Raw genomic sequence first — 21,333 nt, forward strand, 5'->3', positions numbered from 1 at the left:
CAGCATGCAGAATCTTGGTTCCCTGACCAGGGATCGGACCCGTGTCCCCTGCATTGCCAGGTGGATTCTTAACCGCTGGACCTCCAGGGAAGTCCCTAAAGGGTTATTTTTAAAATAGAGTGCTGAGGAGGTCTCATTGAGAAGGTGAGCAAAGACCTGAAGGAGGTGATGGAAGGAGGTTCACAGATGTCAGACGGAAAAGCATTCCAGGCAGAGGAAACCACAGGTGCTAAGGCCCTGAGGTGGGACCCGTGACTGATAATGTAAGAGAATTTTTGAGTCTGCTCTCCCCGCTCTTTTCCTCTTCAAAATTGACAAGCACAAGTGCCGACCGCCCAAGCACTGCAGCGAGTGAGCAGCATCTCTCCCCGTGCACCAGCCGCCTGCCTCTTTAACCTTGAATGTCTTTCTGGGTCCCACGTGTCACCGGGTGGCAACTGAGCTGCCCTTACTTCAGAAGAACGGCATGGGGTGGGGGGGCCTTAGGTGGTGTCTGCCTCACCTACCACTGCCAAAAGTGGTCATGGGGTTATTTTTAAACTTGGGGAGGAAGTATTTATTGTTCCCAGGCTGAAGAGAGCTGGGCAGACTGTGGGATTCTACTGGGGGAGCAGTGCTGTGTCCTTTCCACCATGGTGAGTACTCAGGGCTCCTGGAGGAGGTAAGTGATGCTGGGTGGCAAGGAGGGGACACCACCTACAAGCAAAGGACCAGACGGGAGGGGGAGCACGGCAGCTCTCTGGGGCCCTAGATCCTGGAGGAAAAAGCACTGCTTGCTGCATGCACACAGAGGAACCCCAATCAATGCCCCCGATAAGCCACAAATAACAGCAGCTCCCGGGGACTCGCAAAAACAAAATAAGAGAGTTGGCTTTTTTATGGCTTGTCTACTGACCTCTTGAGGAATCAATAACTCCCAGGGCTTGCAAAATGGGATTGAACGCTTTTAAGGATCAAATTGTAATTCTTTTCTCTTGTTCAGGCAGCTGGGGAAAAGAATCTTTTTGTTTTCACCTTTTGAACTTGCAAATTTAAAACCTCTCTCCCTCTGTTGTTCAGTTAGGTGTCCCTCTCCGGAAGCAGGAAGCCCCCAAAATCAGGATCAGAGTAAGGCTGTGGTTAGGGGCACAGACTCTGGAGTCAGCCTGACCGAGTTCGACACTGGCTCTGCCTTTTTGTGACTGTGTGACCTTGGGTAAACGAGCCAACCTCTCTGAGCCTTGGTTGCCTCCCCGGGAAAATGGCGATGGTAATAATAGCATCCACTTGACAGAGCAGTTATGAGGACTAAATGCAATAACATATGCAGTGTTCAAGCGTTTGCTGTAACTCAAGTCAGAAGCAGGTGGGGAAATGTTAACTCACTCCCCTCTGCTCTGTTTGCATGGTGCAAGGACAGAACATTTAGAGAGGAGATGTTGCTGCCATTTGGATCAGGAGAAAATCGAGGGGGACAGAGCAGTTGGGTTTTAACACCCTGAAAATGTGTCATTTCATCTCGCATTCTTCATGGTTTTATGAGCCTGACTTTTTTTTCGCCTCCAATCAATTCTCCTTCTGTGCATTACTGAACTTTTTGTGAAATGCATGAGAACAAAAGCAGCTGGGTCCTGCTGGGGCTGATCCGAAAGCCTGGCCTCCATCCCTGGAGACACACCTCTACCTCCCCTAGTTTGCAAAGGAGCTGCTTGCTGCATGACCCACAGTCTATTACGATCTGCCAGAACCAGGCTGATTTTGAGAAGTCTTATTCCATGTCCTTTTATCTTTCCAGCACCGCCCTTTTGAGATGAGTGTTGGCACCATACCCCCATTTCACAGATGAGCGGCTGAGGCTTACCCAGAGATGGAACCTGACCCAGTTTTCTAATTCCCAGCCTCTGACTCTTTTAACTGATGTTTTTTTACCCTCTAGTCACCTAAGAAAGCCAAGAAGAGAGCAGAGGGAGCCAATTCCAATGTGTTCTCCATGTTTGAACAGACCCAGATCCAGGAATTTAAGGAGGTGGGTGCAGCTGGGTGGAGATTCCCACATGCTAGAAAGAGCCTTTCCCTCATTCCATATTCCCTGCAAGGACCCCTCAGTTATGTTGTCTTTGTTTTCATTCTGTTGTTGTTGGCCGTCCCATGCCATGTGTGGGATCTTAGTTCCCCAACCAGGAATCGAACTCACACCCCTTGCAGTGGAAGTGCAGAGTCTTAACCCTTGGACCAGCAAGGAAGTCCTAGCTTGTCTTTATCCTCCCCAAAACACCACAAATTTGATCTGAACATGTGTGTGAATGACTTAAAGAAATTAACTTTTGCTGGTCATCAAAACAAAGCCTATGTCTTGTTGAAAATGTAGGAATGCATTTCAGAAATGCATGAAGAATAAAAATGACCTGACTTATAATTCTATGACCCAAAGATGATCAGTTAAGATTTTGGTATATGTCCTGCCAGTGGTTTTTGTTATGTATGCACATATTTGTTAAACAAAGTGACCATGTTCTATGCACACTAATCTGTACCTGTTATTTTTCCTTGAGCAATTCAGCACCAACATTTTCCATCATTTATTTAAATCGCCTCCTATGGTTAGATGTTATGTTTAGAATGTTTTACTATTATAATTAACACCCTTTGCTTGTATCTTTGGTTATTTCCTTGGGGTAAATTCCTAAAAGCGGAACAGTTGGATCGAAGGAACACTTTTTTTTACAAAAGGAACTAAAACCAAGTACAACCACTGGTCCAAGCTGCCCTCCAGAAATCCTGTGCTCATTCTGACTCCCATCAGCCCCAAGAGGAGAAGGTGCCTTTCCTGCCACATCTCCATCAACACTGGGTGTTAACATCTCAAACATGATTTCTGCCAGTTGGTGAGATGTCTGAGAGCATCAGAGATTTTAATTTTTACCTTCTTAATTGTTGACTGCTAGCTGGGTCTGAAACCCTATCCCAGTCTATGGGGATGTGCCTTCATAAGCAAACCTAAGTACCAATTACGTAAAATTAAACCATTGCTGCAGGCTCAGGATACACTGAATTAATTTTCTAGCCATCCTGATGGCTCACACTGAGTTATCCACTCTCTCACCTGGCCCTTCAGAGGAAAACACACTAAAGCTATGCCGGAGAGGCCACAGTATTTTATATGAAAGGAGAAACCCCTGGGGGCTTCCAATGGGACATGAAGACTTGCCCCTTCTGTCCCCACCAGCATTCAGTTCACAGGAACATCACGCCCCACAGGCTGCCAGGGAGAGAGGAATTCCTGGGATGAAATGTCACATCTGAACCTGAAATAGTTCTCTTCCCTGGAGAAGACTACATCCTCCCTTTTCCCTCCCTCTGTCCCAACTTCTGGAATGAGATCAGCTGCTGGGGCCATGACCTGGGGGTGCAAATACTTTCAGGAACCAGTTGTTAAAAGAACTCAAGAAACACAGATATGATACGTCATTGGTAAAATACCTGGGCATTCACAAAGCTCTTGGAGGCTCCCTCAGAGCCAGCTGGAAAAGATCACTGGCTTCATTTTACAGATAATGTGGGTTTTGCAAGTTGGTGAGCAGACTCCAGTTTTTAACTCTTTTTTTTTCAACAACAGCTCGATAAAGTTATAATTCACATACTATGTATTCAGCCTTTTAAAGTAAGTGTACAATTCAGTGGTTATTTAATACAGTCACAGCATTTTGCAACCATCATCACTTATCTAATTTTAGAACATATTCATCGCCCCCAATAGAAACCTCATACCCATTAGCAGTCACTCCCCAGTCCCCCCTCCCCCCAACCCCTGACAACCACTAATCTATTTTCTGTCTCTAAGGATTTGCCTGTTCAGAATGCTTCATAGAAATGGAATCATATGCTATGTGGCCTTTTGTGTCTGGCTTCTTTCACTTAGTATCATGTTTCAGGGCTCATCCATGTTGTAGCATGTGTCAGAATTTCCTTTTTATCGTTGAATGACATTCCATTGTGGGAAGAGACCACATTTGTTTATCCATTTATCAGTTTGGAGCTATTGTGAATAGTGCTGATGTGGATGTTCACACACAGGTGTTTGTATGGATACGTGTTCTCATTTCTCTTGGGAATACACAGAGGAGTGAGATTGCTGGGTCCTGTAATAACTCCAGATCTAACACCTAATATCCCTCGATGCTCCTTGAAAACCCCAGAATCCCACTTCCCCCAGCCCTTGGCACAATCTCTGGGGCTCCTCCCCACAACTTCTCCCGGGCTGAGCAGACAGTCGCCCCCCTTTCGCAGGCCTTCACCATCATGGATCAAAACAGGGATGGCTTCATCGACAAGAATGACCTGAGGGACACCTTTGCCGCTCTTGGTATGTCGCCCCTGCACCACCACCCAACACCAGCTGGGAAGGTCTCCTTATCCCACTCCCATGAGGGGCAGGAGGAGGGGCTATCAAAAAGGTCAAGAGCTTGTCATTTTGAAATGGCTCAACCAAGATTGGTCTTTAAGGCAAATTTCAGAGGATAGGAAAGAAGCATTTAGTCTTAAAGTGTCTTAACATATCTTTTTCTCTTAAGATCATTTTTATGTGGTTTTGAATACAATGGCAGTTTACAATAGAAAACTTGGAAAATTCAGCAAAGTATAAAGGAGAAGACAATGTTGAACACTAGGGCATATTCCACTGTTAACATCTGAGCCTCTTAATTTTTTCCTAGGCATCTCGTGTGTATGCATGCTTAATAGTTAGGCTCATTCTAATTTTGGATTCGGCTTTCAAAATTTAACATCTCAGTAGGGTGATCATGAGTACATGGAACTGTTTCAAAATATAAGTGTCCAATCTGTCACCTTCTCCTCCATTCCTACCTCCAGAACTCAGGTCCATGAACTCAGGGCAGGTTTTGTACTGAGCAATTATACAGAGTACTATTCGTATTTGTAGCCACTGTAGATTATTACATTTAAAACATAAGTTATCTTAAGAAGGGGTGGCTTTTTCTAATCTATACAAACGTACTATATGGGCTTGTGACAGTGGCTAGGACAGGCATATCAGAATCTCCAAGGCTGTGTGGGTTAGAGCAGCTATCATTTGAAAAAGTTCCCTCAAATTCTGATCTGTCTCTCCCACTTCCACGTAAGAAGGGCTAATTTTATAATATGAGGATTTCTTATTTGAGTAAAACATTAAAACATCTGTATAAAATGTTCCAGGTCCTGAAAGCACAGTTTTAAAAATAACTAAACCCTCTTTGGGTTGTTTCCATTTGTCTGGTTATTATAAATAACACTTTTGAGAACATCTCACGTGAATTTCTGGCCCCGTCCACTCTGTCTCTGATTATTCCTAGACAAGATTCCTTGAAGCAGGATTACAAGGGCAGATGCCAGTGTCCTGACAGCTGTTTCTGTCCCAGCTCAGAATCGCTGAGTGTCTGTCTCCTGCCCTAGGGCGTGTGAACGTGAAAAATGAGGAAATTGATGAAATGCTCAAGGAGGCTCCAGGTCCAATTAACTTTACTGTGTTCCTACAGATGTTCGGGGAGAAACTTAAGGGTAAGTTCATGTGTATTTCTGTTCATCTGTGTCTGTATATGTATATATCTGTGTATGTGTGTGTGTGTTGGTTTGTGCAGCTATGTTTGCCTGTCTTTATGTGTCTTCATCTTTGGGCATCAATTAAAAGCACTAGGAGAACATACAGGAGTTGGCAGATGAAGGCAAGGTAACGTAGGAGAGGGAGAGAATAAAAAGAGCAGTTAATAGGCTCCAAAGCTTACCCTAATCCAGACCTCATATGAAGCACTTTAAATGCATTATATGCATCACCTTAGTCTAGGACATAGGTTCTCTTCTTATCCTAGTCTACAGAAGGGGAATTGAGACTCAGAGACGGAAAGTCACTTGCCTGAAGCTACATGGCTAACAAACGCTGGAGTCAGGATTCAAATCCCAGTCTTTCTAAGTCTAGATCCATGCCTGACCTTGGGTTTGCTCCAGAAATAACTGGATTCTCAGCCCACGCTTTCAAAACACCAAGGCTCAGTGCTCAGAAGTGGTGACGCCTTTCTTCCTTACCCAAGATTCTCAGCCACTCATGGCACATCAACCCCATTTTCTGTTTCAGGAGCAGACCCCGAGGAGACCATTCTCAATGCGTTCAAAGTGTTTGACCCTGAAGGCAAAGGAGTGCTCAAGGCTGATTAGTGAGTGGGATGTGAGTGGTGGGAGGGGGACATGGGGGTTCCTTGCTTCTCCCCACAGCCCTCCCCACAAAGCTGGGGGCAATATCTGCTTTTCTCTCTCTGCAGTATCAAGGAGATGCTGACCACGCAGGCGGAGAGGTTTTCCAAAGACGAGGTAACAGGCCCCTTCAGATACCCTCTGTATCCCAGTTACTGGCCTCACCTTTCCAGGGACTCTGTCTCCAGACTCTCTTACATAAAATACCCCTGACCCCACACTGAGAGAGAATCTGCTCTCGTTTACCGAGCCCTTATCTCATTTCATCCTCTCAATCGCCCTGTGAGATAGTGACTAGCACTATGGTCATTTTACAGATGGTGAAACTGAGGCTCAGGGAGGCAGTTACTAGCCTAAAAGGACAACACTAATGGGAAATGCCGGGTCCTAGATCCAAACCTCTGACTCCAGGTTCTGCCTTCCTTGTAACATATTGAGACCTGGTAACAGCATCAATTTCCTGATGGATTGAAGGTGTCATGCAGGGTGACCATGTATTGTTGTATAGGTTGTACGTTGCACAATCCTCCTGGATGCCCTTAATAATATACACTGCATAGTATCTATTTGTTGCAAGTTTTTTCCAGCAGATGGCAGTAAAGTGTCTTGCTACAATTTTCTAAAAATCAGAACATAAGACTTTTTTCTGGCAGGTGGCAGTAATGTGCCTGGAAGAAGGGGCACTATTGCTATCAATCATTCATCAAAGGCCCTGTATGAACAAGCAACTGTCTTGTCAACATTGCTAATTAATCTTAATGAATCTATTTAAAATAATCCCTTGCAGCCTCTCAGGCCTGATTCCGTGAAGTTTCACATTTTACTAAAAATTTTATTTGAATTTCCTCCTTAAAATTCAAGCAATTGAAAGAGCCTGCCTTTCAACTCCCACCATCTTTGTGACTTCGGACAAGCTCCTTAACCTCACTGTGCCTCAATTTCCTCATCTGTAAAGTGGGGACAATAATAGAATCTACTTCATAGTACACATGACGATTAAATGAGTTCAAATGTATAAAGTGCTGATATGTGAAAAAGGTAATATGTGTTAGCTATTATTAACCCCAAATTAAAAAAATAATAATTAGCCAATATTCTTTAAGGACTTCCTGGTGGCTCAATGGTAAAGAATCCTCCTGCCAATGCAGGAGACTCGAGTTTGATCCCTGAGTTAGGAAATCCCCTGGAGAAGAAAATGGTAACCCACTCCAATATTCTTGCCTGGGAAATCCCATAGACAGAGGAGCCTGGTGGACTACATTCCATAGGGTTGCAAAAGAGTCGGACACAACTTAACAACTAAACAAACTAAAAAAATTTAATGTAGAAATTACACATTTAAAAAAAATTAAATTTCTAATTTCCCTCAAAGAATCAAATTCCTCAAAGAGTCTGACCTCCTTGCCCACATGGCCACATTGGCTGGCCCTGAGGAGTTACAATCTCTGTAGATGGACTATGTCTCCATTTAACCACAGTCCCCACCAGGCCCATCGTGCTCCCCTACAAAACCTGCCTGCCCCTTTGCACACACAATTGAGTTTGCAATCCCTGCTTTCCCCATTGCAGGCTGGGTACCTAGGAACATCCCTGCAGGATGGCCCTTGGGGTCAGCACCTGGGGAAGAGCTAGGAAGGGCAAGGAAGCAGGAAGGCAGGGAGGGAGATGCCCATGGCACCCCATATCCTCCAGGCCCCAGCTGCCTCTCCACGTGGGCCGCCCTGCCCCCCAAATCCTCAGCATGTCTTGCTGGTTCGTTGCAGATTGACCAGATGTTCGCCGCCTTCCCCCCTGATGTGACTGGCAACTTGGACTATAAGAACCTGGTGCACATCATCACCCATGGAGAAGAGAAGGACTAAGGGAGTGGCTTGCCTTTGGGTGGGCAGATGGGGGCATCCTTGTCCTCTTCTCATTTTGCCCAGTAACGCACCACTCCCGACCCTGGCCAGTTGGTCATGTGGCTGCCTTATTTATCCACCTCCATCTTCTTTGCAGCCTGGGTGCCTTAGAGCTACCACATGACCACACAGCTGGCAGATGGAAATTCATCCAGGGTCCGTGTTTGAATAAAAAGAAGGTTGTGTATTTGTTCATGGTGTGTCCTTGAGTAAGGAAGACCCTTTGCTAGTTCCCATGAAGGCAATATATGAGTTAGGGATGGCCCTGCTGTCATTATTATTGAATCTTAGTGACTCTTAAAACAGATCTTCAGGGACTTGGGACTCTGCTGGTGGTCCAGTGGTTGAGACTCTGTATTTCACAGCTGGGAGCACAGGTTTGATCCCTGGTTGGGGTACTAAGGATCCTGCAATGCCAAGCAGCATGGCTGAAAAAAAAAAGACCTTCACAGCTACTCAGGACTACTTCTATCAAGGTCTACACTTTACTGGATGTTCGGAGAAGGCAATGGCAACCCACTCCAGTACTCTTGCCTGGAAAATCCCATGGACAGAGGAGCCTGGTAGGCTGTGGTCCATGGGGTTGCTAAGAGTCGGACATGACTGAGCGACTTCACTTTCACTTTTCACTTTCATGCATTGGAGAAGGAAATGGCAACCCACTCCAGTGTTCTTGCCTGGAGAACCCCAGGGACAGGGGAGCCTGGTGGGCTGCCATCTGTGGGGTTGCACAGAGTCGGACACGACTGAAGCGACTTAGCAGCAGCAGCAACTAGAGGACCACAGTCTTTCTTCCAGAGTTCAGGCACTGACAGGGCCTAGCTTCCCTGGTGTCCTTTCCTTTAGACAACACTGGAATGTTTCTCCCATCTGTGTGCTTAGCATAAGTTAAGAAGAAGAGGATTCACATGCACACTAAAAAATATGGCTCATTTGGCCAAAAAAAAAAATCACATCCATTAATTGTAAGAGGTTAATTTCTAATTTCAGAAGTAAAGTAGAAGTTTTCTGTATTTCTCTCCTGGCAAATTGGGGGAGAGATGCAGACACACATAGATCCTGATTTCTAACCTGCCTGGGTTCCAGGAACTAGGCTTAGGTATGCGATGACTCTTGATTTTGAGTGACCAACGTCATTCTGAAACACTGAGGTCTGTTTTGGCGCACGAATCTCAACTTAGGAAACAAATAGGTTCACATAACTGAGAAGTCCAAGCGCCTCAGGCATAATTGCATCCAGGAGCTCAAACAGCACCAACAGAAGGGGAGGGGTCCCTCTACTGCTCTGCTTTCTTGCATGTTGCTCTGCTCTCAGTGATGGCAGAATGGTCACCAACAGTTCCTGGTTCTTGTCTATCCCTTCAGCAATCCTAGTGGAAAGAGGACACTTCTCTCTCTCTCTCCCAGCTCCACACAAATCCCTAAACAGGGCCTATGCGATACCTGAACCAACCCTGAAACAGTTGCAATGCTCTGACTAGCAGACTTGCTCACATGATTAACCCTCGCACGGGGGTTGAAATCAGTCCCTTCCAAACCTTACATGGCCTGAGGGTGGGAGGGGCCATTCCCAAAGGAAAGTCCAGATGTATTTTAGGAGGAAGGGGGAGTAGACGTCAGGTAGTCTAAGTTTTCAAGGGAACCCCAAGAACCTGGGACCTATCCAAAGCGAAAGATGTACTGGGAACAAAGAGCTGAAGCTGGGATCAAAGTGACAGCTGGGGTCACCTAGAGGGAATGAGAGGGTCTGGGTGGTTGGAGAAGTCAGAACTGGAGTGAGTCTTTAAGGTTCAAGAACAATAATAGAGACCCCCAGAGGAGAAGCTCAGGGTCTGCTCCAATGACATCACCTGATGGGAAATGGAGTTCCTTTCAAAGCCAACTGAGAAGGCAGGGACTCAGGACCCCCATGCCATACCATGATGACCCTTCATGATCCACAGTGCGATGACCCATGCCCACCTCACATCCAGAACCTGTGACCTGGGGCTCCTACAGAGACAAGGCCAGGCCCAGGAGAGGCCCCAGCTCATGGCACTCAAATGGAGTTTGTGTTTCAGGACAAGACATCCCGGACACAGCTCTACAGTGACACACTCATCCATGCGCCCCGCCCACACACAGATACAGACACAGGGCCTCCACGGCTCCCGGTTCCCACCTGTGAGCCTGCTGTGTGGTTCTAGGACGTGAGATCAGTATTTTGGCTCCCATGTGGCCCCTACACTTCACCTGGTGAGCCGTGATGTGGGGTTATCATCTCAAGTGTTCTCAAGGGCCACGGTGACCTCACACCACTCTTGCCACCTGTGCCAGCTTTGGATCTCCACCCTCTTGCTCCTCTGCCCCATCCTGGGGAAGTGCCAGTGCCCCAGTCTCTTAGTAATGAGTGTGAAGAGGCACTGGGGTTCAGAACAAAACATTTACTCTCTCTGGTTATGTACAAATGGCCAGAGCCGCCTCAGACTGTTACCTTCTTCTTGGACCTCAGCTCGTCCCCTTTTTCAGGCACGCTGTCCCTGTTTCGAGACTGTCTTGCAGTGTAGTGGGTGAGCACCATTTGCCGAAGGCTGCTGTGGTCCAGGGGCTGCTCCACTGTGCCAAAGACGGGATTCGTGTGAGGAGTTCAAAAATCAAATCCAGCACAGCAGGAGGGTGCGCTTCCTTCCCGGAGCTAATGCCCCTTTGCCCTGTTCAAGGAACTCCAAGCCTGGTTTGGTGACACTCCAAAGCGCTGGGGGTTGGAGTGTGAACATTCTCCAAGTTCAGGGAGAGAGAGGATAGGCAGAGATGTGCCGCTCAGGGATGGCCAGACAATAACTGTCTTTTTCCTCCCAGAAGAGAATGTGAAGGTGAGTTGGATTTAATATCAAGGAGATAGGGCCACCATGTGCAGTTGCTCAGGATGTAGACTGCACAAAGACACCTGTTTCTGCAGGACTGAAACCCACCCCCCTACACACACACACATACTTGATTGCCAAGCCACGTCTATCCAGCAAGGGTGGCTTTTCCTAATTAATCTGCCTAGAGGGGCTTTCCTCTTCTAATTTACACATACAAGCCATAGAGGCTAGTGGGCTAAGAGAACCCAATGTTTATCAATATTCCCTTGAACAGAAATGAAGATATCATCTGTATATTCCTGACCTTGTGAGGACAGTGTTATCAATGGTTGTTCTCTGCCACCCTCCTCGTTTAAGAACTAAAAGGGTCAAGGGAAGCTGTGCTAAGGTGGCTGACACCAGCCCTGGTTTTCACTCCTGCTAAGTTTCAGTTGCCTTGAATAAATCAAACAGATGTGTGTGTACACCTGTGCATCTCTGCATGCACACATATTGGCAGTTCCCTCCTTCCATTCTTGGCACACCTGTGCACTTGAAATGCTGCTCACAGAAGAAGGGAAACTTTTTTAAAAACCGATGTTTCCCCTCTGGTTACTCAAATCACACAAGGTCACTGTAAAAGAAAATTCTAAGCAATGACAGAATTAACTCAGAAATACAAAGTTTTCTGCAACCCACCACCCAGAAATACCCACTGTAAGTCAGCATATACATCCTCTTCATTTTTATATGTATAATCAAGATACTTTCCTCCCCTTCTTCCTCTTCCTCCTTCCTTTTCTCTCTCCCTCTCTTTCTCTCTTATGTACCAGGTTGTGAAAGGCTGTCTCGTGCACTGTAGATTTTACACAGCATCCCTGGCCACTAGATGCCATATATACATATGTCAGTTCATGTCAGCCCACAACATTCTTTTTAGTGGCTGCAAAGTATTCCATCACATGCATGAGTGAACTCTAACTTGTTTAACCAATCTCTAATGAGTGAGCATTTTAGTCATTTCCAGTTCGGCTGCCCTCCTACTTGCACCTTCGACCCTTGAGTAAGTTTTTCCCTGAAGGACCAATCCCCACAAGCAAGATTACAGACTCAACGCATGTATCTGAAATCCAGAGTAATCATTAGGTAAACCCATTTCATCTGTAACCTGCCTTCACTAATCAAGGTCATTTTATTATTGGTACAAAAGTCTCGCCTGTCCTCCAGGCAACATGTAGCCTAAACAATGTGTCTGCCTGAGTTGTTTTCTAGGAGCTTGGGTTCAGCTGTGTCTAGTTCCAGCTGAGCAGATTAACCCTGGATAGAACCACAATCCTTCCACTGAGCACACATGAGTGTCACTGGATGACATCTTGAATACACAGAGGCCCCCACTTAGTTACACCTATACAGAACCAGGATTAGGGCACCATTTTCCAATCACCTTTCCCCACATGCTCCATGCCTCGGATCACCCGGCTTCTTTATTCTTTATCCCATAAACACCAGAGCCCCTTGCTTTCTGGGAGGCAGATTTTGGAGATTTGTCTCCCCATCTCCTCTCCTCGGCTTTGCGGACTTGCGAATGAATCACCCTCTCTCTGCTGACCCTCCGCATCTCGGCCTGGCTTGCTGCACATCGCAAAAATGTAGCCTGGCTCAGTAACATAACCACTTCTCAACCTTCCCAAACATGTTGCCAAACTGCCCACCAAACACCACGTGGGGCCAGATTTTACCTCCACCTTCAGAGAGAAGGGCTAATTCCCCCAACCCCTGCAAACCACAGTACCACCAGCTTCTGCCTCCAAAAGCAAAGAAGATCAATGTGCCTGCACACACAGGGCCACGGTTAATCTCTGGTGTGAACCAAGTCTCAGCTGCTTCAATCATGGGGTGGGGGACACAGATGGGGTTGGGAAAAGGAGGTCACAGGTGGAGCGAGACTCAAGAGCATACGGTGAGGGAAGGAGACAGGATCAGGGAACCTCATCTGCTCATAACTTGCCAACTTGGAAATTTTGGCTATATTTAAGGTTCATGAAATGGTCACAGAGTAGTTGTAATTTTTTAAAGTATCTGAGATAACTAAACTTCAGAATCTGTGGCTTTGTCATCGCGCTGTAGAAAGAAAACTCCAGGTAAGACAAGAACTCACCTTCATCCAACTTGTCGCTAAAGGGGTCAGCCCCAAACACTGGGGGTATGACCTTGATGGGTTCTGCAGACTTGAGGAGGGTGGAGCCGCCCCAGAAGGGGTTGAGGAAGGATGGCTGGACCTCCGCCTCTGCCACTTCCATTTCCATAAGCCGCTTGTAGGATTCTAACACCAGCAGATCATTGGTCTTCTTCTCAATGATGGCTGGAAAAAAAGCATAACCAAGAAGTTTGCCAAAGAGACCTGGGTCCTAGGGGAACTAGAGGTAGCGCCCCCTGCTGGAGAGGAAGGGCAGTAACAGGAAGGGGGCAGGTCATGAATGCCTATAAGGACAAGGGCTTTCTCTTGGGTTACATCACTCATTCCCTAGAGAGCACAATTTGGTTCTTGAGAGGCAAAACCAATCTGACTCTTTGATGTATAAGGCATGGATATACATACAAAACATGAACAGTTATATGGTATATCAACTGTATGAAAATTCCATAAGGAAGAGCAGTTAGGAAAAGTATGTCTGAAAAGGCTCCATAGGGGACAATAATAAAAAGAAGGTTGAGGAATATTTTTTAACACTAAAAATTGGGAGCTGTGGGAAAACTCTGCCTTAAACTACTGATCTTTTCCTCAATGCTCTGAGTTTGAGGGAGCTGTCCTTCCCACTGCATTTCACAGCCCCATGGAGTCACCAGAATAATTCATTCATTCATTTATTCATTCATTCCACAAATGATTATTGGATGCTTATCAGACCAGGCACGGTGCCTGAGATGCCACGATGCATGGAGGGAAAACAATGACCATAAACAATAACAGAGATGCAAACCTTGTCCTGATGAAGCTCATAAGCTTCAGTGTGAATGGGAAGATGGAGAGAAAGGCAAGTTCAGCAAAAAAATACACATACTCCTCATTATCCAGATGCTTTATCTGAATTCAGTAACCATTGGATTTAAGTATCTTTTTAAAAAATTTTCATATAACGCATACTATTTCTCTTCTCTCTGAAAATCAGGGACCAAAAAGATTCACACCTGGAACTTGCTATTGGTTCTCAAGAACCTCCTCAATTCAGACAATGAAAATTACCTGTATATAGAGGCAAACTAGGCAAGGATTAAATAATAGAATTGCTATGAGAGTGAGTACCAGACCACCTGACCTGCCTCTTGAGAAATCTGTATACAGGTCAGGAAGCAACAGTTAGAATTGGACATGGAACAACAGACTGGTTCCAAATAGGGAAAGCAGTACGTCAAGGCTGTATATTGTCACCCTGCTTATTTAACTTACATGCAGAGTACATCAGGAGAAACGCTGGGCTGGATGAAGCACAAGCTGGAATCAAAAATGCCAGGAGAAATATCAATAACCTCAGATATGCAGATGACACCACCCTTATAGCAGAAAGTGAAGAAATAAAGAGCCTCTTGATGAAAGTGAAAGAGGAGAGTGAAAAAGTTGGCTTAAAACTCAACATACAGAAAACTAAGATCATGGCATCTGGTCCAGCACTTCATGGCAAATAGATGGGGAAACAGTGGAAACAGTGACTTTATTTTGAGGGGCTCCAAAATCACTGCAGATCGTGACTGCAACCACCAAATTAAGACACTTGCTCCTTGGAAAAAAAGCTATGACCAACCTAGACAGCACATTAAAAGCCAGAGACATTACTTTGCCAACAAATGTCCGTCTAGTCAAGGCTATGGTTTTTCCAATAGTTATGTATGGATGTGAGAGTCGGACTATAAAGAAAGCTGAGCGCCAAAGAATTGATGCTTTTGAACTGTGGTGTTGGAGAAGACTCTTGAGAGTCCCTTGGACAGCAAGGAGATCTAACCAGTCCATCCTAAAGGAAATCAGTCCTGAATATTCATTGGAAGGACTGATGCTGAAGCTGAAACTCCAATACTTTGGCCACCTGATGGGAAGAGGTGACTCATTTGAAAAGACCCTGATGCTGGGAAAGATTGAAGGCAGGAGGAGAAGGGGACAACAGAGGATGAGATGGTTGGATGGCATCACTGACTCAACAGACATGAGTTTGAGTAAACTCCGGGAGTTGGCGATGGACAGGGAAGCCTGGCATGCTGCAGTCCGTGGGGTCACAAAGAGTTAGACACAACTGAGTGACTGAACTGAACTGATGAGAGTGAATAATAGTGGGTACAGCAGGACCAGCCTCAGATGGAGCAGCAGAGGAGGGCCTTGCTGTAGAGAGGACATTTAAACTGAAATCTGAGAATGAGGAACTGGGTATGGGATGAGTATCCTAGGAACAGCCCATGCAAAGGCCTTGAGGTAGAATTAGTTGGGGGAGAGATTTGGAAATACAGAGAGGAGAACAGTGTGGCCACAGGAGGTGAGCAAAGAGGAAGAGCAGGACAAGAGATGATGAAAAGTGTAAGCAAGGGGACTTCTCTGGTGGTCCACTGGTTAAGAACCCACCTGCCAATGCAGCGGACACCAGTTCGATCTCTAGTCCAGGAAGATCCCATGTGCCCGGGGCAACTCAGCCTGTGTACCACAACTACTGGGTCTGAACACCCTGGAACCTGTGCCCCACAACAAGAGAAGCCATTGCAACGAGAAGCCTGTGCACTGCAACTAACAGTAGCTCCCTGCCCACCACAGGAGGAAGCCTGCACACAGCAATGAAGACCCAGTGCAACCAAAAATAAATAATAAGTAAATAAATTTTTAAAAAATGTAAGCAGGGACCAGGCTATAAAGAAGTTGATAGGCTGTGGGTAAGAAAGAGTTAACACAGCAAAGTCTGACTGCTCTCCTTCAAAAAGGTTGCTTAGCAGTTTGGTCCTTGGACAGACTCAGGGAACTTGGATTTCAGGAAGGTCCCTACCACCATTAACTGTTAAGAGAGGCTCATCATGCCTTTGTTGTTGTTCAGTCACTCAGTCGTGTGGGACTCTTTGCGACCCCATGGACTGAATCACACCAGGCTTCTCTGTCCTTCACTATCTCCCAGAGTCTGCTCAAACTCATGTCCCCTGGGTCAGTGATGCCAGCATGCTTAATCTGTGTATTTAAAAATGTAGCTTATGCTATAAATACTTGCTGTTCTTTCTGGGGTCTGGAACTGGGGTATGTGCCAGGCTGGAGGTGCCTGTATGATCAGCCCCCATCCTAACCCTAAGCGATCAGTATCCAATGAGCTTCCTTGGTTGACACCATTTCACTTGTGTTGTCACAACTCATGGCTGGGGGATTAAGCACATCCTGTGAGACCCCACTGGGAGACGACCCTTGGAAGCTTGCTCTTGATTTCCTCCATGTTTTCCCCCAAGCTCCTTTTTCCTTTACTGATTTTGCTTTGTACCTTGTGGCTGTAATAAATCATAGCCATGAGAATATATGCTGAATCCAGTCGCCCTCCTAATGAATCCCTGAAACTGACGGGAGGGAGGTGTTTTGGGAACCTCCCAAACATAGATGGTATTAAGAACCTTCGATTTTATTCTAAGAGCAGTGGAAGTCATTCATTCAAAACTGGCATGATCTCTGTGGGTGCATCTCCCTCTCTCTCCTGAGCTCAAGGCCTAGAAACGTGTATTACAGTTAATAGGCATTTGCTACATGCCAGGCACTGCTCTGAGCATTTTCTTTCTTTCTTCCCAATCTGAATGCTTTTCATTTCCTTTTACTGCCTTACTGCATTATCGAGGACCACCAACATATTGAATAGGAGTTGTGAGAGCAGACATCCTTGCCTTGTTCCTGATCTTAGAAGAAAAACATTCAGGGTTTTTTTCACCATTAACTATGAGATTAGCTGCAGGTGTTTCCAGAGATGCCTTTTATCAGGTAAGGAAGTTTCCTTCTAGTTCAAGTTTGTTGAGAGATTTTTTTATTATGAGTGGATATTGAATTTTGTCAAATACTTCCTTCTGTATCTATTCACATGATCATGTACTATTTCTCTAAGAACTACTTATTTATTTAACCGTCCCAACATTTTTTAGATGAAAAAACTGAGGCACAGAGAGGTTCAGAAGATTGCCCAGAAAATTCCCTGACGGTCCAGTAGTTACGCATCTGCTTTCCAATGCAGGGGATGCAGGTTTGATGCCTGTTCGGGGAACTAGGATCCCACATGCCACAGGGCAACTAAACACTCTAACAAAAATCCCAATTGCCATAACTAAGACCTGATGCAGCCAATAAATAAATATGAAACACACACACAGACTCAAAAATCCATGTTTAAAAAAAAAAAACAGTTGCTGAAAGTCACACAGCTAGTAAGAGTAGAACCACGATTTGAACTCAAGCAGGTTGGTTTTAGTGCCCACAGGCTTCACCACCAGGCTCACTACCTCCAAAAGAACAAGTCCTTATGCCTGGTCATAGAAATCTCTGGAAATGGTTGCTAAGAGTCTAGTGGGCCCCAGCTTGACTCACCAAAGTACTGCGGTAGGTTGGTATCCGTGATTTTCCCCGTCTCCCCTAACTGCACCAGGATCTTAGTGGCATCACAATTTATCTTCTTAAATAGATTCTCCACTGAGTTCTTGAGATAATCCAAGGTCTTGCTGATCTCCCTGTAGTTGTTCTCGTACGTGTCTGCCTCCTCTGCGGTCTTCTTTAGTTTCTCCTATGGCAGACCCCCAGTTCCCATCCAGGTCAGTCAGGTGGCCACTCTGGGCTCAGCCCTCACATGTGAGAGTCTGAAACCAGGGTCTCCAAACTGCAGGTTTGCAAACCTCTAAGGGGCTTCCCTGGTGGCTCAGACAGTAAAGAATCCACCTGCAATGTGGGAGACCTAGGTTCGATCCCTGGGTTGGGAAGATCTTCTGGAGAAGGGAATGGCAACCCACTCCAGTATTCTTACCTGGAGAATCCCCATGGACAGAAGAGCCTGGCTGGCTACAGTCCATGGGGTCACAAAGAGTCAGACACGACTGAGAGACTGAACTGAACTGAGCAACTAACACTTTTCACACAAGGGGTTGCAAGATCAATTTAATGAGCATCAATCCACATTTTCAAAAAAATGAAATAAAATAGATCAAAAAAGAAAGGAAGAGAAAATACTAGTATGCACTGGAAGTAGTGAGGATAGATATTATTTAATGTAAGATTTGTTTCACTTACATATATGTATGGTGTCTGTATGTCTACTGGATTGCAGCATTTTTTAAAAGCTGTTGACTCATTTTTTAAAAATTGAGGCCCACAGGAAGAAATATATTTTACATTGCAGTCCAATACATTCACACACTGTTGTTCAGTCGCTAAGTTGTGTCAAACTCTTTGTGACCCCATGGACTGCAGCACACCAGGCTTCCCTGTCCTCCACTGTCTCCCAGAGTTTGCTCAAGTTCATGTGCATTGAGTCAGTGATGCCATCCAACTGTCTCATCCTCTGCCGCCTTCTCCTTTTGCCTTAAATCTTACACATGTGTGTATTTATATATATTTATCTAATCAAATGAAATTAAAGTTTCACAAATCAATATTCTTATTGTGTGTTTGAATATTTTCCATTCTGTTCTGTTCTATTCCATCTTGTTATCATTAAATGCTAGTGGCAGTCCAACTCACCGATTTCACTATTCCGTTTAAATCATATTACGATAGACCAGTGGTTCTCAAAGTGGCGTCCCAGGACAAGCAGCATCAGCTCCATCAGGGAACTTGTCAGAAATGCAAGTTCCTGGGCTCCAGTCCAGACCAACTGAATCAGAGGCTCTAGGTGTAGGCTCGGCAATTTGTGTTTACTGAACCTCCAGATGGTCCTGACTCTTGGTAAAGTTTGAGAACCTCTGTGAGTCCACTGGATCACAATTATAGTTTCACATTGGTATCACCTGGGAGCATTAAAACACTGGCTGCCCAGACCCCAGCCTCAGAAATTCAGACATCTTGGTCTGGAGTGCAGCCTGGGCATTGGGAACTTTAAAGCCTCCAAGGTGATTCTGACTTGTAGCCCAGACTGAAAATCGCTGCTCTAGGATAAGTGCTTTGATCGCTTCCCACCCCTCTCCCTGGTTTTCAGCTTGCAAAGGTGAACTGGGCCCTGGAAGGATCAGCCTTGTCCCTACCAGCTCCATATGGACCATTCCAAATAAGGATCCCAGAGGGCCCTATCCACACTCCCATATCCAGGTGAGGGAACTAAGGTTCTGAGGAAAGGGAGAGGGAAGCTGTGATTTGAACTGTCTCTCAACCACCACACCAGGCAGCTTCCTCTGTCCCAGCCACTGGAATATTCAGTTCCCAGGGCTGAATTTCCTCATATGTCAGCCAGAGCCCCTCCTCTCATACTAAAGGTGCAGTAAAAGATCACATGGTTGAAAACATTTTTTAATAGCCTGATGTGATGTTGATAACACATGTATGTGTGTGCATGCTCAGTCATGTCCAACTCTCTGTGACACCCTATATTGTAGCCCACCAGGCTCCTCTGTCTATGGAATTTTCCAGGCAAAAATACTGAGGTAGGTTGCCATTTCCTCCTTCAGGGGATCTTCCCAACCCAGGCATCAAATCCTCGTCTCTTGTGACTCCTGCGTTTGGCAGGCAGATTCTTAACCACTATGCCACCTGGAAAACCTGATAACATATGTCCAGCACCTAAAATGTTCCAAGCACTTTACACACATCTTCTTAACTAATCCGCACAATTGCCCCTGTTTTCAGATGAGGAATACTGAAGTCAGAGAAGAAAAGTGAACTTGTGTTTACCTCATCTGTGTTGAGTTGTCTAAGAACCTGACCTTGGGCTCTTTATTTAAGCAATTATTTAGTAACAAGATGATGGTGACTTGAGGTTTTATTGACTCACAGGATAAACAACAATAATGATAGCTATGTTTATAGCTCTTTGCCCTGCAGTGTGCCAAGAGTGTATATGGAGGATTTTATTTGATCTTCACAGGCCTACAAAGTGAGTACAATTATTATTCCCATTTCATAGGTGAGAAAACTGAGGTTCAGAGAGGTTAAGCCAACTTTCTCAAAGTCCTAATGTCAGGAAATAACTCTTCTGGGAATCATAGCCAAGCCTTTGTTCCCAGGACCTGGTTGCTTAATTTCTATGCTAAACCTCCCGTGAAAGGACTAATTCCACCACTTCTCTCAGAGGGGACAACGAATGGAAGGTAAGTAGAAAGGTTCCAAGAGTAAAGGAGACGGGCGTGATCTTTAGCAGGGATAAGAAAAGTGGGTTCTAGGTGAGCCCATTGCTATTAAGACAAATTCTCTTGCTAAGAGTATTTGCATTTGAAAAGAGGCTCAGGAAAGCCCAGGGAACAAAGAGTTGCTGGAAGACTTCAGACAGAGCTGGGGGCGATGCTTGGGGTTGTCTGGTCAGCCTCCCCAAGCTGTATCCCCCATTAGGCCTTCAAACCCCCAAGATGCAGAGCAGCACCAGTCCCAACCCCAAGGAAGCATGTGGACATTGGGTGGCCCAGAGGCAAGGATGTGGCATGCCAAGCATGTGTCCAACGGCAGGGGGGTCTCCTTGAACTTGGGCCCTGCCTGCAAGTATACATTCCCCAGTCCCGAATCCTGGGACAGGTTGCTGAGCCTGAGAGGTGCTTTGCTGCCCTCCAGTGGTGCATTAGAGAATGGCAGGGCCATCCCTGTCTACCACCTGCAATGCCAAGAACAGAAATCAGCTACAGAAAAAGGAAGGGGAATGACCCATGAGCGTACTTCCTGGGACAGGAACTACTGGATTAGAACAGAGCTTTGCAATCAAACTCTGTGGTTCATATCTTTCTCAGACACTTGCTATCCATTCTCCTCTTATACCTTAATAACAAAATGGTTATCATATTCGGGGTAGCAATGTGCCAACTAAAAGTTGTATTTCCAACCCTCCTTTGAAATAGCAATGGCCAGTAAGACAGACAACAGAGATTCCCACATCTCTCCCTCCCCAGGCTGGTCTTACCTCCAGCTCTCTCAGGATGGAGTGGCTGTCATCATGGGATGATTTCTGCTGGGATTGCAAGCGCATGATCTCATTCTGCTCAGGAGAGAACCAGACCATAAGGAAAAGCAGTGTCTCCCTTCCTAGCACACTTCAAAATAAGCCAGTGCCTTGAAGAGTTGATGAAGATTTACTTCATTTTTTAAAAATATCTAGAATATATTTTAATTTATTTTTAATTGGAGGATAATTGCTTCACAATGTTGTGTTTGTTTCTGCTGTACACAATGTGAATCAGCTATAAGTGTACATATATCCCCTCCCTAGTGAGGA

The 21,333-nt window shown here is 45.6% G+C and overlaps 2 protein-coding genes across 17 annotated transcripts in view; one reads left to right on the plus strand and one right to left on the minus strand.

The window, feature by feature from the left end:
* CCDC63 (coiled-coil domain containing 63) overlaps nt 1–21,333 on the minus strand; it is a 150,945-nt gene that overhangs the window by 102,884 nt on the left and 26,728 nt on the right. For 10 of the 16 annotated variants that reach the window (XR_014068496.1, XM_081539935.1, XM_081539948.1 and 7 more), the window contains 3 exons: nt 21,022–21,096; nt 17,523–17,715; nt 13,104–13,307 (listed from right to left, as the gene is read on the minus strand). Coding sequence is in view for 15 of the 16 variants with exons in the window: in XM_081539935.1 (XP_081396061.1) it covers nt 13,104–13,307; nt 17,523–17,715; nt 21,022–21,096 (472 nt within the window). In the remaining variant the exon portion in view is untranslated. Of the gene's footprint in view, nt 1–10,528; nt 10,878–13,103; nt 13,308–17,522; nt 17,716–21,021; nt 21,097–21,333 lie in introns of those variants that run through there. The other 6 variants (XM_081539937.1, XM_081539939.1, XM_081539940.1 and 3 more) reach the window with 2 other exon arrangements.
* On the plus strand, nt 583–8,307 carry MYL2 (myosin light chain 2). Its single transcript, XM_081539950.1, has 7 exons — nt 583–635; nt 1,916–2,005; nt 4,267–4,342; nt 5,428–5,532; nt 6,104–6,182; nt 6,288–6,336; nt 7,983–8,307. The coding sequence occupies exons 1-7, from the start codon at nt 633–635 to the stop codon at nt 8,079–8,081; spliced, it is 501 nt and encodes a 166-aa protein (XP_081396076.1). The 5' UTR covers nt 583–632; the 3' UTR covers nt 8,082–8,307.

Source organism: Giraffa tippelskirchi, chromosome 11 (genome assembly GCF_054371585.1).
Source record: "Giraffa tippelskirchi isolate mGirTip1 chromosome 11, T2T-mGirTip1v1.2.pri, whole genome shotgun sequence".
NCBI classification, from domain to species: Eukaryota; Metazoa; Chordata; class Mammalia; order Artiodactyla; family Giraffidae; genus Giraffa; species Giraffa tippelskirchi.

Coding starts and splice junctions, on each gene's coding strand:
- MYL2 (XM_081539950.1), top strand. Junction 2,006..4,266: donor AGATCCAGGAATTTAAGGAG/GTGGGTGCAGCT, acceptor CCCCTTTCGCAG/GCCTTCACCATCATGGATCA. Junction 4,343..5,427: donor GGACACCTTTGCCGCTCTTG/GTATGTCGCCCC, acceptor CTCCTGCCCTAG/GGCGTGTGAACGTGAAAAAT.